Source organism: Boleophthalmus pectinirostris, unplaced genomic scaffold (genome assembly GCF_026225935.1).
Source record: "Boleophthalmus pectinirostris isolate CB_2022bp ecotype Guang Dong unplaced genomic scaffold, ASM2622593v1 HiC_scaffold_5, whole genome shotgun sequence".
Taxonomy (NCBI): Eukaryota; Metazoa; Chordata; class Actinopteri; order Gobiiformes; family Gobiidae; genus Boleophthalmus; species Boleophthalmus pectinirostris.
The window spans coordinates 31,605,535-31,623,234 of record NW_026571404.1 but is presented as its reverse complement, the minus strand read 5'-3'; the positions used below and the strand labels follow the sequence as shown (position 1 = coordinate 31,623,234).

General features: G+C 38.4%; 1 protein-coding gene across 1 annotated transcript in view; it reads left to right on the top strand.

Moving 5' to 3' along the window:
• The window catches only part of spock2 (SPARC (osteonectin), cwcv and kazal like domains proteoglycan 2), a 91,315-nt gene that overhangs the window by 48,540 nt on the left and 25,075 nt on the right, over nt 1–17,700 (top strand). Inside the window, exons 3-4 of the mRNA XM_055162667.1 lie at nt 15,634–15,748; nt 16,590–16,695. Coding sequence (XP_055018642.1) covers nt 15,634–15,748; nt 16,590–16,695 — 221 coding nt within the window. The remainder of the gene's footprint in view (nt 1–15,633; nt 15,749–16,589; nt 16,696–17,700) is intronic.

Here is a 17,700-nt window from a genome sequence, read left to right as displayed (position 1 = left end):
GCATTTTCTAATAAATTGAATCACTCTGAAGCAATTGAATTATTATAGAGTGTCATGATTTTGCAAGCAGGTTGTGTTCCTAGAGTGTCATTTTGTCTGGCATTTGACTGTGGTTCAGGCTGTTCTGTTTTATGGTCTGAAATGTAATTGTTTTGTAGCAGCTTCAACAAGAATTTTCAAAGATCTCTTAATATAATGCACTGGAGGAATGGTTGGGAAATGGGGATAGGAGCTTAAGATTTTGAGACAAGATCAAGAGACAAGTGAATAGCGATTGTGTTTTATTGGAGAATTGCAGATGAAGTTTTAGTCCTTTTTTATCAGTGCATTTTGGAGCTCCTTTCTGTCAAGTCATTTATGTAGGCTTGGTGTAGTTTTTTTCTCAGCTTTTTCTTCGAATAGTGTTATTTCTAGAGATTTATAATATATGTTTAGAACTTTAACTGAAGCTTACTCACATATTTTCAGTGCACTAGTTTTTATTTCCATTTGTATATCTCTGTTCAGCTTAGTTCACTGCCGAAGCGTTCAGATGGAGAGTGCCTTTTCTACACACATGCATTACTTCATGTTTAAAATGTTGAATATCAATGTTAAATAGCAATTAAATTATTAAATGATCTATCAAAATCAGTTCCACAATGGTCGCCTATGGTCTGAATTTACCATTGCCATCACAGACGACACATACAAGTTTTTCTCATTCTCAGTATATGGACAGGCCTCATGTGAAAGCTCAGAACCAGAATTCCCTCACTGAGCTACAGAGGCTGGTAGGCTGGTGGTTTAGGTAGTGACAATTTGGGTCAGACAGAGTCATTTTAGGTTTAAATCAACTGGATTTCAGCATTGAAACTGGCAACCCAAATAACAGACCCATGTGAGTCATATTTTGGCAATCATGTCCATTGTTTTTGTAAGTAACCATAAATCAGCATTATAATGATTCAGTTGTTTGAACATGTTTACTTCATATCTGGGCACACAGACAGGTCATGAATATGGAATTTTAAATCAAAATCTTCCAGTTCCTTTAAGGTGAACTCCAGAACAACAGCTGTAAAACCAGACGCTGCTTTAAAGGGCCCCATATTAGGCTATTCTCTGATCTATAGTACAATGTTGTTGTCTCATCACAAACATACCTGGAGTTGTATTTTCTTTCATTCACACATGTTTAACTCATAAACCCTGCATATTTGGGCTTCTGAGTTCTTCTCTCAAACAGAAAACACTGTTCCACCTTGTGATGTCATGTGGCAATACAGGAAGTGCTCCACTGTGTTTGTAAACTCCATACAACTTTACTAGAATAATCTGGATAATTTCAGCCCTGGAGTTGCCAATTTCTACTTAACAAGAGGTAAAAGGTAGCTCTTAACTTAAAAACTACTGCTTCATCACATCACAAGGTAAAACAGAGCATTTTGAGCTTTGGAGACGTAGACAGACTAATAATAAAGGATTACTCAAACAAGACACAACTTCAGCTATGTTTATGATGAGGTAACAACATCATAACTTGAAGCTCACGATACTACACAATTTTGCGTATCATGGAACCTTGAAGCTAAAACTGGAATCAAAACAGGACTTCAAAACCAAAACGTAAACCCTCCTTTCATGCTAAAATTCTCCATCTTACACCTCCATCCTCATTTTTTGAAACATCTCCACTTTAGTGACTCACTCTCTCTCTCCTCCCTCAGGTGATCTGCAGAATCCCTCTATTATTCCACCCATCCCCAGCCCCTTTCTCGATACATGTCTCTCCATTGACATAAGTGTGCCATCTTTTCCCTCCAACACAGCTGCCTTTACGAGCAAACTAATGAAGCAACGGTATAAAAAACTCGTAGATTTTTGCCTGTGAGACGTTATTAAATCATGTTGATGTTTTAACTCCAGGCAGCCAGACACTCATGATAGCAGCGCGTAAAAAGACAAAGGGCTCCAACTGTCAACACTGCTTTGGAGGAGACTACATTTGAATTCCAGCTCCATTCTAACGCACGTGTACTGAATGCAGAGGTCAGGGTGATTTGAAGTCGATTTCTTCACCCAATTCATCAATCCAGCTCGCGGGATTGTAAACAACAGCAGTACACTTGTAATTTGGCTGTGCGCTAACAGCTAATTGCGCTAATGTAGAGAAGAAGGGTGGGTTTTCAGCGCGGAGGGGAGATAGCTGGACGTATTTAAATGTACTTTGCTTTATACGGGGCTTATCTTAGTCAAACGAGCAAGGTGAACGGACACTTTCGGGTCAATCAATGGACCTGAGTCGATAGCAGACAAGACTGGGGATGGATAAAAACATGCTGAGTGGACAGTAGAGAAGGTGTCTGGGAGTTGAAAGGAAATTTTATGTTTGATATAGGAGTAGGGCAGGATCAGATTTCAAAATTCAAAACTGTGACAGACCTGGGTTGGGATGGTTGGTATAAATAAAACTGTAAAAAGAGTGCGTGACATTGCCCATTATCGACTCACTGGTGGGTCAGTCGTAATCTGGGGGATTTCTTTTGGTGCATTTTTTTTACCTGAAGGTTATTTTCAAGCATAGATTTCTGTATCTTAGCTAAACAAATGATTATGTATTCTCCTCTTTACTGTGAGCGGGTAGCAGAAATAGACCTGAATCATCACTAGTTTTGGATAAATCTGATGGAACTTGGGACACATAGCTCAAAACTGGTAGCCTGATTCATCAGTTAGTTTCACTTCGTTTCACTTCATAGGAGCCGTCTGACCTCGCAGTGTTAGAATTTGTTTGCTCGACTGTAGGCGGGTACTTTTTATCAGTTAATCGCTGCTATTTGGTAGTCACGTATGTAATGCGGCGCTAATGGGGCTAAATGGTATATTAAGCTTTTCCCAAGCAATAACGTCTTTCCCCTTGATGAAATTCACCAAACATTCTCTTTATTCCAGCTTTAAATCCTCGATCTCGGGAATCATTGACAACACTGAATATATGGCTCTTCGCTGATTGGCTGGTGCCCGAACTCACACTTTTGGGTTTTGGGAACCATGTATTATATTCTAATTCCTGACCTAGTTGCAGGAGAGAAATTAAATTGAGTGGAGGCAATAGGTGGCGCCAGCCTGGCTACAAAACTGGGACGGTCCTGGGTGAATAAAAAAATATATAATATATAATATAGTCTTATTAGAGCTGCATAAAATATATTTCTAAATTATCCAGAAAAAAAAATCTTACTGTCATACTCCAAACTCTTATTCAACATAATTAATTCTAATTGAATTAATTATGTTGAAATGTAATATCAAAATGACATCTTGTAAAATAGTAAAACTTGTTAGTGTTGTTTAAGTTGTCCATACTTCATACAGTATATTGTTTATGGAAAGTGCAAATAAAGCAACTAAAATGTTCCACACAATGGCATTAAGCTTATTTATCTACATGGAGACAAGCAGGTAATGCCATTAGGCCAAGTTTCAGGTTTACAAAATTTTCAGTGTTTTTGAAGATCAATAATAACACCTGTAATTGAATAGAGGTGAGATAATTAGATACAATAAAGTTAGAGTTTGATAATTCCATACTGTGGGACCCTGAGGCAAAGCATTAACATCTCCATGGAGACAAATATAAGTCATAGTTTGTAAGTTGTAAAAAGGCTCCACTTACTATTACTATACATTTTCACTTTACCAGAACTCCCCCTCCTTCCCCTCGTTCCCCTCTTAACACTCATTACTTATTGGTGATTGACTAACCCTTCCCAATACGCCTGATTGTCACCGATAGTCTTATCCTCCAGAATCCTGTCTCAGGTTGACCTCTTGACCTTTACGACACCTCTTGACCACCGCACCTCCTCCAGTCAAGCATCAGACATATCTCTCTGTTGGGAGTAGGGATGCACCAGTTCAGCTATCTCAGTCCCGATACCAATTCCGATACTATAGCTTTAAGTATCTGCTGATATAAACCAATACCAGTGCAGAGATTGAAAACATCATCTACTTCCTTAAAATAGGACAAAACTAATTCAAATATGTTATGTAGCTGTTATTTAACTAAGAAGAGAACAGCTTTTGTATATATAAATACTATGAGACTTTCTTTTTTGTATATTTTTTTATTGATTTTACTTATTAAGTGCTTTTTATCGGTTTATAGTTTGAGGGCTGGAAAGGTTAAAATGATCATTTACACCTTTATTTTTTAATACCTTTTTTTGTTTTTAATGTTCAGCTTTAGCTATAGAAATAAAGTGGATCTGGATTTTCTGGGACGACTACGATAAGTAAAGATGCTGTTTACTGATTGTAGTTGGCCCATTGTATAAGTCAATGTATATGTTCAGCCAGGATATCGACTGAACCAATATTAGGAAGCCGATATCTGATCCAGCAAATTTTACAGTATCTGCACCCCTATCCAGTACCAGAATCGCATCAGTGCATCTCTATGTGGGAGTCAAATCAATCCTCTTTGAGTATTCTGTCAGTCCACTCCCCCATATCTCTCAGCTATGGCCTCCTCACCTTCATTCGCCCAATATTGTACAGATATATTGTACCCAAACCTTCCACCTGGGACCTGTGTCCGAAGAGACAGCAGGAAATGTTCAGGCAAAACACTCTGAAGCTCTTTGGACGCCAATGGGAGGGAGCAGCGTGGGATCCATTTTTGTAATTACCCTTCTGAGTGAGGCCGGGTAATGATATCTCAGTGGACAGTTTGTGATGAGCTAAGTATACGGTGCGAAGGGGAATGCTTTCAGATGTCCTTTGTGTTCGATCTGCTCCATTGCCTGGGTTTTTATAACTAATACAGTGATTGTGTCATTGAAAGTGTATGTCATTACTCAAATTAAGTTAGCCCTGGATTCAGTGGTATTAGAGGCATGTATGTCACTGTGACCTTAATAAGACTTTTATAGACTAGATATTTTTTGAAATGAAATGAAACTCCTGAACTTATTTTCACTGGGCTGTTTGTCCAGGTTATCATGACAATTTTTCTGTGTTCTCCAACCAAGAATTTTATAATGGGTCTCTAATGAATATATGTAAAAAAAACAAAAAACCCATCTTATTTAGGCTTGGTTCATCTCTCAAACAGAAAACACTTTGTTCCACCTTGTGATGTCACGTGGTAAAACAGGAAGTGCTCTACAGTGTTTTTAAACTCCATACACCTTCACAAGAATCATGTGGATGATTTCAGCACTAGAATATCAGTTTCTTCTGAACAAAAGGTAAAAAGGTAGCTGTTAACAAGCTCTTCATGGCGTCACAAGGTGGAACAGAATGTTTTGAGCTTTAGAGATCTAGACAGACTAATAATAATAAAGGGTTACTCAAACATGTGTGAATGAAATAAAACACATCTCTGGTTATGTTTTTGATGAGGTAACAACATACATTCTTACTTGAAGGTGGGCTTGCCTCTCCACACATCTGACACATAACTTGGCCTGAAGGCATTCTTGTCTCCATGGAGATAGAAAGGTTAAATGCCTGTTGAACACTCAGACAAAGTAATGACATATTTATCATGAAAAGCGAACAATACACCATTAAGTGTAGTTTTAAGTGTAGTTTCTAACTTTATTTACAAGTGAGAAACTAAGTTACCAACCAGGTGCAGATCTGAAGGACCCTCTTCAGTGTAGACTGTAAAGAAGGTTCCAGATGGCCCATTGTAATAGGAGATTTGGTGAGTCAGGTTGGACATGTGATGCTGAAATGCGTCACAGCCTGATTTGCATCAGTTGTTTTTCTTGTTTGTTAAACAAACTTTTGTCAGAACCATAGTCAGTCATTATTCCTTATTGATAGTATCTGCTTAGCACTTAACTAAAGTCAAATATTGCAAAAGTTTTACAGAAAGGCCTCTTCAAAACCTCTGTGTAAGAACATGGGCTGGTTAGTCAAACACATCTATTGACCAGTGTAGTGTAGTTTATTTTCACATTCAGTAATGCAAATTTTAACCCAATTAGCCGGCTGACCTACTTACTATAAATTTAGGATGGCAAAGAAAATTATGCTTCAGTTTTCAATGTTGTGACAAAATGTGTTATGGTACGGTTGACCAATCTGCCAGCAGAGTTACAGTGTGTATTGGAACATTTCTTTCACTGTGGAAAATATTAGTATGTTGCCTGATCAGCCAGTCCCATCTATATTCTGTTTGAATCAAGAAGAGTCTGAAAAATAACAACCTTGAGATAGTCAAACCACAGCTGCAAATTTTTGTCACGTGTCTCTCAAATACGGAAAACATCTCCTCTTGAAATTTCTCATAACATTCAGAACTAAATATATAACTTCTACCTGAAATACGTAATAGTTTGATGTTTCAATTCTGAGAACATCCAAGTTGTTTCTCAGTTCTTCATGTAGTTTTTTTCTCCTTTTTAATGTGTAAGCAGCCACTTTTGTTTTTGCAAATGGAGCATGCATCTCTGATCGGTTAATCCACCTGTCAATCACTCCCTTTGAAATCAGAGAGACAGGATACGGCTCCAGATCCACTTGTCTTTGTAAACTTTTGTCAAAGTGCGTGGTTCTGGCTGGCTAGGTAAGAAAACTTGAAAATATGCGTAGTTTTTGCGATGACTTCAATGCTACTGTAGGTCGCTTGGCTTTTGCAATTCACGTTGGTGTATATTTCCAAGACACATTACCCTTGTCAATCTCACCAGTGATCAGTACACAAGGTCAATTGGAAATCATCCAACTGGCACTTTCTATCTATCAAACCAAGCAATACTTCCATCCATAAAAGGCCATTTCATTAAGTTCTAGCCCATTCATTCTGATCATTAGCAATTGAACCATGTGTGTCCGTTTAGTGGACTGAGAGTATTAGCAGCTTTATTGGAGTGTGTATAGAGTGGATGAGAACGTTGCCCTGCCTCAGTTAGCCTCCATCTACAGGGATAAACCACACTCGATCTGATTCGGATTACATTAAAGCACTGGGAGCCTAATTAGACTAGCTTGTGCGCCGCCAGCATTAGTTTAATACCAAATGAGAGAGACCTTCCACAAGTCCTAATGGAAGTAGGTTGAGTTTTAAGTACACACTGTAGATGCATAGAAGAGACAGAATTGTAAAACAAGGAAGAGTTTTTGAAGATCTAGGCGAGTTATTCCTCGATTTTCCACATCAAAAACCATATTGGAAAATGTATTAGTGACAACTGTTCTGAAATAAACCTGGATTATATACGTGTGGATTTATGCAGAATCAACATGTGAGTTTTGCATATGTCCTGAATTATATGAGAATATTTAAAGGCGCACTGTGTAACTTGTCGGGTAGAGAGTTCGTCGCCTGCTCGTCTCCATGGAAATGTGCCTAGAATGTTTCACAGTATGGCCATAAACTTAAGAAGACTCTTGTAGAACTGCAAATTACAAGTTAGATTTGTGGAGAGGCGACCCCACTCACAGTAAAAATGTATTATATTTTTGAGCAATAAATAACGTCTAGTTTAATACCATACGGTGGATAATTTAAACCAAAGCATTAATATCTCCAAGGAGACAAACAGGTTGCTGACCCTCTTCAGAAAAGTGACACAATGCACCTTTAAGAAGAGATGTCTTACACATTTGAGAGAGAACTCTACAAATACTACAAACTGTCAGCTTTTTCAGGCTCTTCTGCATTCAGACAGAATGCTGGAGGGACTGGCTGTTCAGGCTGGTCAGGCAAAGGTCATGCCAGCTCAACCTTAAAGCTAGACCAATCTATAGACTAAACCAGGGCAAATCAGTGGGGTTAAATAGATTCTACGGAGAAAGTAAAGGGGTTAAATCAGGACTAAAGAGGGCAAAGTCAGGACTTAACATTGACTAGAATGGGGCTATTGGGCAAGTAGATCTATTTACCAGGCCCAAAGATCTTGAGAGGTGGGCATTATGCAAAATCGATTTCCACCACGTTATAATCTTGTTTTAGTAATTTTGCAATCTCTCCAAAACCTCTTCTTTACTCAGCCCACAAACCTACTTCACCCATGCTCCCACAGGACAATTCTCTATAAATCATACAAAATTCTACACAGCAACTTGACAAACCCGATGCCATGTGTGGTTTCATTTGCAAGATACAGGCAGAATGTGTTGTGATAGTGCTCTGAAGGGGGAGTGACTCAGGTGGTCAAAAATGAACATTTTAATATGTTTTTTTCAGGTGAAACAATAAAAGGTAAAATGACCTAAATATGTTACGTGTTAGCACTTAATAGAAGTAAAATACCCCCTCTTTAAATGTCCTATATTACGCAGAATTGACTCTTATTATGTTTTGTTTTATTCACACATATTTGAGTAATCCCTTTGTCTTAATTTTTCTACATCTCAAAAGCTTAAAATGCTTTTTTCCACCTTGTGATGTCATGAATATCCCTTTGTCTTTAGTTTATTGTGGGAATTCCAGGTCTGACATTATCCAAATGATTCTAGTGAAGCTGTATGGAGTTTGAAAATACTGTGAAGCACTTCCTGTTCTTAGTACATGACCTCACAAGGTGGAGCGGTGGAGTGTTTTCTGCTTGAGAGAAGAACTCAGCCTAAATATAGATGGGCTCTTTAAAAGAATGCAGTTGTCCATTGGTCTAAACTGACCAGAGAAAATTGCCCTTGCTCCTTATTTGTACTTGAAGCCTCTTGAGGACCACCACCACAAATCATCTGCACACCACCTTTTGCAAACCGCTAATATGGGACATTGTAAACAACACAGAACAATGCAAAACACACAGCGCCGATTGATTGACTTGATTGTACGACAGGGGTCTCAGACATTCTACTTCGCGCGCTCGCAGATACCGCGCAGATTGAGCTGCAAATCACAGTCAGGAGCCAGAAATGATTCCTGGACCGCCGAGAGCCTGTTGCCATGGAAACGTCATCATCGGCAGGCAGCGCTTTAATCCGCGGAAGCCTGTTAAGTTAACATGAGGCTCCGGCAGCCACCTTATGCTTCTGTGCTCACAACACCGCAACACTGCCAGCCATTGTAGACGCACAGCTCGATCCAAGGTTTATTTACTAATGTTTGGCTATTAGAAGCTGGGATTACATGCACCGCTTATGTCTGTTCATTTGGCTGGATGGCTGTATTAGTTCAATCAACAGTGAATAATACTTAGACCGCACTGTATTCTCCTCCTGTCATTATCACACTAAGCCCCTTATTGTTCTTTGTTGGTTACAGAGGAAGCAGCCAGGAATCAGCTACTTAGCAACCAATATTTTCTCCACACACGATGTAAACAATATCCGTTGTAACATTAAAATGGAAGGTATAACAAAATGTGAATAGATTTTGTTGTGGTTGTAATTAATGTTGTCATGATACTAAAATTTCAAACTTGATTTCAATACAAAGGAATAGACTGGACACTCAATACAGTTCCAATACCATGATGATAATAAAAATACTCTTTAGTTAGACAATAGAATGTGATTTTCAGCATTAAATTGTAGAACTTTCTTTTATATTATCATGTGGTGTTATATCTGTGTAATCCCTCAGTGGTCTAGATAGGTTTCATAGTGGTCCATGAGTCTTAACTAGTAGTTGTGCTCTTATACGTGTTCTAATACAGCTCAAGATTCTAAAGCTATTCAGGAAAGGTTCATTTCTGTCCTGTGAATGTGTTTTTAGTATCAATACCTGTTCAAATGAGTATCTAATTTCAATACTTTAGTTTAAGTAACGATTAATATCTGATTTCTGATATTTTTGGCACAATGTCCAGTCATATGTGTATTTATTAATAAGGAACGAAGCTAGATGTTTTGACCAGAGAAATGAGTCCCTTCAAAACAGCCAATAGCTCAAAATAGGTAATTGCGTAGATTATGGACTGTAGCTGTGCTCTGATGTCATACTGATACCCGGTGGAGACTGAATCATGCATGAGCTTAATGAGTGTACCTAGTGTTTTTGTATCAAGGTTTCTGCATTGTCTTCTTATTAAAAAGGTTGTAGTGTTTCTAATTTGACATGTAATTTCAGTATATAATTAAGTATATTAAAACGTTATTGAACAGTTTATAGTCCTATAAATATAGAACAGCTGCTGTCATCAACATTCCCTGAGGTTGTGATGCTAACTGTAGGCACTGCTCTGTCTCAAGCTGTGTTAACTTTAATCCAAGGTTTATTTTAACACAATCTGACCAGAAAGAACAAACAAGTGAGATGATTTTTGGTGTTAAACAAATTCCACCAGAAGAACTAGGTTTTTTGGAAGAGATATTTTGAAAAATGAATGATATGAGTATGTGATTTGGAATTACTATAAACTTAAGTGCTGTCTATACATTGCATTGCTTTATGTAATAATTGTAGACCAAGGAAAAATTACATATGAATGGTATTTGAACATCCACAGTTCTGTTTTACTTCAAACCATAGACTGTATAAATGGACACAGCTAATGCACTAACCAACACGTTCCAAATAGAACATGGGTGCGCTTCCAGCTCCACCGACTCCTCACTTTGTATTTGTATTTTATCCATATATCACTATGAATATGGGACTCTGCTTCAAATTTGCCCCTATAATGGCTAGTTATAGCAGATAGTCCTTTTCCTTATGCAGTCTATGCTTCAAACCTAAAAGAGAGCAGAGTAGCTTTTGTGAAGTGTCTTTTTTATATTTAAGTGGTCAAATAAAGCATTTGTTTAATCAGCTGGTGAGCCCAAACAAAACATGGGACTAAGCTGGAGAGAGAAGACAGATATCTGAGACTCTTAAGCGCCCAAATATTGGCTTTATACATCTGCCAACTGATAAACACATTTTATGATACTCTGATGGATTTCAGTAATATTGTGTATATAGTCAATGGGATAATCCAAAAATATTGAAAATATAGACATGCTGTATTTTTTCTCTATATTGCTATGTCTACCCCTAACTTGGGACATGTTACTGTGAGAGATTTAGTGCAAATAGAGGTACATCTACAAAAGAACAAGTGATATGACTTTCAGCTCTGTCGTGAGATCTGAATCTTTTGGATCTATTCATGTTAAAGAGCTGTTCAAAAGGCTGACTCTTTTAATGTTTATTTCTATGACAGAAGCCAATCTGAGTACTTACGTTAACATTTTAACAGTGCACAGAGACAAATAACCAAGGCTAAGATTTGATTAAAACTGACAGTGAAAGTGTGTTTTTCCATTTAAATTATACATAAACATTTGCTCTACTTTAATCATAATAATTTAAAGAATAAGAAAGTGTTATTATGTTGCCAAATATGTATGCTGTGGACAAAGCTCTCACTCATTTTGCTTGCTTTGCTACTGTGTTGGCTCAGCATTGAAGGTGCGCTGTTTAACTTTTCGTTTGGGGGTCCATCACCGTCTTGTTTTTATGGAAATGCCATTGCTCTGCTTAGAATGTTCCACAATATGACATTAAACAGATTTACCTTATATTTATTCAATATTTAAAATATTTAGAAAACAGGCATTCTGACTGTGAGCAGGGTCACCTCTCCAAAGATCTGAACTGTTTGTTCTCCATGAAGATAGAAGGTTTAATGCCATACTGTGAAACATTCCAGACAAAGCAATCTCCATGAAGAACAGCTTTTGATGGACCCTCCACTAGAAGAAGAAAAAGTTACTCAATACACCTTTAATGAGTCTAAAAATGCATAGAAATTGGAAAGAAAAAGATTCAGATATTTTCAAAAGTTAGATCTGGTTCTAATCATTCACTGAACTGTTGTAAATCACAATAACAAATGCTTTTAATATCAGTATATGTGAAATGTAATAGTGCTACCTGAGACTATAGGCAGCTTTTATTGTCCAACATGAAGGACAGACTGTGTGTTCCTCCTCTGTGGCTCTAGGGCTCAGAAATGAGAGGGCGCTGTATTGTTTCGGATTTGCTTCTCAAATCAGATCTCTGCCTCTGCGCTTCAGTAATCCGGTGGCAGACAGAGAAGGCAGCATTAATATTTGTGTCCTGATCCAACACCGGAGGGGACAAGAGAGCCGATTTAAACCCAAATTACAACGCCTTAAAACTGGATACAACCGAGGCACGTGGTGGTTTGGTCTCTGACTGATAAGAATGTCACAATGTTAAATCTTTTTGTTATGATTGATAGAAAAGAAGCTGTAATTTCACGGTTGTCATGAAATATTGGCGTCATGAAGAAAAATAGACTGAAACTTAAATAAAATCTTGCATTTACATTGTCAAAAATGTATATCTTTAACTTATGACCAACTATATTAAAGGTGCACTATGTAACTTTTAGGGTGGGGGTCCGGCCTTCCTTCTATAGACATGTCATTGTTCTGCGTCAAATGTTCCACAGTATGACATGAACAGACAAACAGATCTACCATATATATATTAACTTACAGGTGGTGTTATAGCTCAACAATATCTAGAAAACCAGGCTTTCCGACTGTGAGCGGGTTTGCCTTTCCACAGATCTGACCTGTAACTTGGTCTGGTTTGGTCTGGTTTGAAGATAGAAAGGCTTAATGCCATACTGTGAAACATTCCAGACGACACAGTAACATTAGCCAGGCTGGAGCCACCTAGTGCCTTCGCTCAATTTCATTTTTCTCCACTGAAAGGTCAGAAATTGGAATACTCTAGACAGTTTGCAAGAACGCCAGAAGTTGTAGACCGCGCACCAGCCAATCAGTGAAGAGCTGTGAAGCCATGACGTCAGACTCAAGCGCCTGTCTGGGCCCTTTTTGTGGTACAGCACAACAGTAAACAAAGCGGTCGAGATGGATGTAGACAAAGACATTCTGTGTTGGCAACGATTCCCTGAGGTCAAGGATTTAAAGGCGGGATTTTATCAAGGGGAAAGACATTATTGCACTTCTTCCTGCAGAATTTGTCGCATTACATACGTCATGATCAAATAGCAGCGATTGGTTAAATAAAAAAAAGTACCTGCCTACCGTCAAGTAAATGAATCCTAATGTTGCGAGGTTAGACAGTTTCCACAAAGTGAAACCGGCTGATGAATTAGGCTACAATTACATCTCCGTGAAAGCAAATCATTTGGCAAATCATTCTGTTTAGCTGTGCATAAGACTGAAAGGTTTTATTCCACACTCTGCTCTCTAATTTAATGTCTCTCCCTCTTTTTTTTTATTTTATGATGACTATTTATGTTTTGATTTGTTTTTATTGTGGTTTTAATGTATTTCTTATTCTGTAAAGCACTTTGAATTACTTTTTGTACGAATTGTGCTATACAAATAAACTTGCCTTTCCTTTTGCATCAGTACTGTATCAAAACAAAATTATACTGCTGAAGCTTCTGTTTAACATATTTTTGCTTTTGTATATTCAAAAATTTGCAAAATAATATATATTTTTCTGTGACACAAAAATTACAGCATCTATACGTTTTTGTGATTTTGTTTGTGTTTCTTGCAGTTCTTGTGATACATGGGCTTGAGAGTAATCATTAACATGTTCAAATACCAGTACTCAAAATGGCGCCTATAGACATAAAAAAAAAAAAAAAAAAAAACTGAAACCCATGTCATAAATGATACAAAAGCTCAGATAGAACCTAGCGTTGTACTTGTGCATTAAGATCAAATAAGATGTATTGTGGTGTAACATAGGTGAATGGAGGGTGAGAGCTGAAGAAAATAGAGTGTGACATCCAGGTCGACCTCCAGGGGGCCTGCTCCGAACAGACAGCTGTGACATATGAGTGCGTGTGGGGCCGTGACACCTGGGCTAGCATTAGCGGCTAGCCCACAGCGTGATGGATGGAGGAGGAGGAGGTGCGCTAGCAGTGCAGCCTTAAAGCAGGGCTGCAGAGATTTGTCCCAGTATGTAGCGTGAGCACTAGCTGTAAATCACTGTACGGTTGAAAGAAATGTGGCAAGGAGTTTGATGCGGCCTTGTTTTGAAAAAGGGGTCAGAGCATGTTCCCACCCAGACAGGATTCTTGCCCACTCTATCAAACATAACCTAAGATACATCTCAAGATCAAACATTACAGGTGTTGTTTTTAGCCTCATTTAATTGGTAAAGTGTCACCTTTATACAGTATAGAGCTTTTCTGCCTCTCAAGGAACTCAAAGCGCTTTACACCGAGGAACTACCTACCCATTCACACACTCATTGACACTGGGGGCGAGGGAGTTAAGCGTCTTGCCCAAGGACAAATCAACAATATTCACCCATGGGAGTTAGAATTGCACCTCCAGCCTGTGGGTCACTATATCTGCTCATTGCTATTTGGATTTATGGCAACGTTTGGTTGAAAGATTGATCTTCCATTAAATATCTGTTTCACCGTCTTTGGACACACAAAGCACTTTTACATTATTTAGGCACACACATGCTCAGGCCAAGTGGTGCTGTCACATACTAAGATAAAACTTGATCCTAAGTGTTAAAGAAATTCCATGTTTGTGCTGTATCGTGGGCACTCACAGCCAGCTCAGTCCTTGTTATCTTGGCCTACATCATCAAAGTATAATACTCCCTACAACAGAAGCAAAGCCAGACTGGACTGTACTAGAGTGGAATGGGCAACACTATCACAGTGTCTTGAGGGTTCATGTCTCGTACTGATGGTAAAAGAAGTTCTCCTGCGTAAGAGCTCCAGAGTCATGCCTCTTCTCAAACTACTTCACTTTATTCTGAACACTAAGAAAAAGACTTGATACTCCATAACAATTTTGGCACTTTTTCTTTGGCACTTGAAGGCCAGTGACTCTGGACTTGGACTTGAGCCCTGTGACTTGACACTTCTCCTCAAATAAAATAATGGTTTTAGAAAACAAATTCTCTATACAGTTTCATACTCTTAGTACTTTACAGGAACAAACTGGAACATCCCTCCCCAACAACTGAGATACTGTGATATCATATAATCAAATATTGGGGGGCTGTCACAATGAATTTGATGACAAGTTCCCTTGTCATGTATCGTTTTGTTTCAGCAATTACTAAAAAACAGTTGGAATTATGATCCACGGTAAGGTTTTGTCAAGGCATTTTATAAGGATAAATCTATAATTCTGTAATAAATATTGTACAGTGAGATTTGCATATGGTTACATAACTATTTGTTACAATGACTTTTTAATGAAAAGATTTGAAGCTCAAAACAATCGTCTTGGACGTGACATGTTCTTGACTGTCTTTAACTTGAGACTTGACTCGGACTTGAGAACCGAGACTTGAGACTTACTTGAGAGACAGTGAGAGCAAGAATATTATCTGAGCAAGAGTATAATAAACTATCAGTCGAACGATGCAATTTGAGCAATTGGAAAAATTCCAGTTGTAAAGAAATCACTACAACCAAGATTGCGGCAGCCTCATCTACTCTAATCTTATCCCTTTGATTAAGCTAAAGGAGGCCGCAAACAAATAAATAAATGAAATGCTTAAAAACATTTGACATTTTCCTCAGTGCAGCTTCAGATACACCTGTTTATATTCAGTGCCAGTCCATTCGCTCTGGGTTTAAATGTAATATCAGCACATCTCTGCTTCTGTCAGTTGTGAGGTGACGATAACAGAAAGTTGTTGGTGGAAGTAAAAAGCTCAAGGCCCAGGGGGTTTCAGTGCATACTTCTAATTTCCTGTGTTTCTCCCAGATGTAGACACAACCAAGGACCCCTGTCAGAAGGTTAAGTGCAGCCGGCACAAGGTGTGTATCGCCCAGGGCTACCAGAGAGCTGTGTGCGTCAACCGCAAGAAGCTGGAGCATAGGTGAGCATTTCAACTATAGGAAACTCCCCAATGCATTCACACTCGCAAGAAAGAAACATCCAGAAATGGGGTCAATGCAGGAATGGGCAGGATAAAGCTAGTGTGTATGGAAGAACTTATATTAGGTGAGTTTCTGATCTATGTTATCATGTTGTTTTATCATCACAAACATACCTGGAGGTGTGTTTTGTTTCAGTCACACATGTTTCCGTAACCCTTTATTATGAATATGTCTACATCTCCAAAGCTCTGTTCCACTTTGTGATGTCATGAAGAGGGAGTATTCCAAGTTAACTGCTCCTTCTACTTTTAGTTCAGCAAAGATTGGCAGGTCCAGGTCTGAAATCATCTAAGTGATTCTAGTGAAAGTGTGTGGAGTTTAAAAACACAGCAGAGCACTTCCGCTATCACCACATGTCATCACAAGGAGGAACAGAGTGTTTCCTGTTTGAGAGAAGAACTCTGCTTAAATATGCAGGGTTTGTGTGCTGAATGAAACAAAACTAAACTCCAGGTATGACTGTAACAAATTAACAACATTATAACAGTTCAAAAATAGACTAATATGGGCCCTTTTATGTTTCTGGTTGGGGAGTCCACTATCTGTTTATCTGCCAGTGATGTTATTGCTTTGCCTTAAATGTTTCTCCATATGGCTTTTTATCTTGCTTTTATTTAATTAAAGGTGTTTAATTAAAACATCTTTAATTAATATACCTTGAAAAACATCATCACTCACTAATAGCCATGCTGCAAATTTCCCCTTGCAAAGATGTTTCACTCCCCTCTTTTGCCAGCAGAGGGTATCAGACAAGTGTATTTCTGTGTCTTGTCCCTCCAGACTGAAGCAGCCTGCTCTCCGCTCTCCTGACGGAAGCTGTCAGCCCTGCCCCATCTCCTCCACTGGGCCTGTGTGTGGCTCTGATGGACACAACTACGCTTCTAAGGTAACTACAAGTACATAACAGTTAGCAGCTATTATGATCCTTTTTTTTTAAAGGTTTTATATTATGAAACACTGACTCTTGTGAGCTTTAAGCCACATGAGAATGTTATTACCTTCTCAAAAACATACCTGGATTTGTGTTTTGTTGGAGAAACCCTTTATTATTTGTCTGTTTACATCTCCAAAGCATAGACTATAAAAAAGTGGACTAAGCCTGACATCACCCGTAGCGTCAGGCTCCACTCAAATATATCAAATATCCACTCAAAGCTTGCAGTGCTAGCAGTTATAGGAGCGAATTTGAAGCCAGGCTCTTTATTATGAATAGAAATTTTTTTGACAGACAAAATAACAGAAAAAAACACCAGGGTAATGTAGAACAGGTTAATGCGAACATTTTAAAACCAAAATGACAAGGCTCACAGCAGCAGTTACAGAGAGAGGAGCGATAATATTCCAGTGTTCCAAAATTAATGGGAGCCAGGGTCAGTAGCCTGCAAAGCGAAGAGCTTGCCTGTGAACTTCCCATTTGGAAAGCCACGGCTAGCATGTTAGCTATGTTCATTTATATATACAGTCTATGCTCCAAAGCTCAAAATTCTCTGCTCCACCTTGTGATGTCATGTAGTGATAATGGTCAACAGCCACCTTTTAGCTTTGGTTCAGTAGAGATTGGCAATTCCAGGGCTGAAATTATGCAAATGATTCTAGGGAAAATGTATGGCGTTTAAACTTACCACATGACATCATAAGGTGTAACAGACTGTTTTCCCTTTTGAGAGAAGAACCAGCCAGGATTTGTTAAACGTGTGAATGAAACTAAACAGAGGAGGAAACAGCATTATAACATAGAAAAGAGCGTAATAGGATCCTTTAAAATGGAGTTGATGTGTGGGATGTCAGTGTCTGGCTAGATGATATAAGCAAGTGTGTAATATTTTGCATTTTGTTCTAGCATTTAATATAACAATACCAACTGATAACAGCTATTTTTTATAGTTTTACT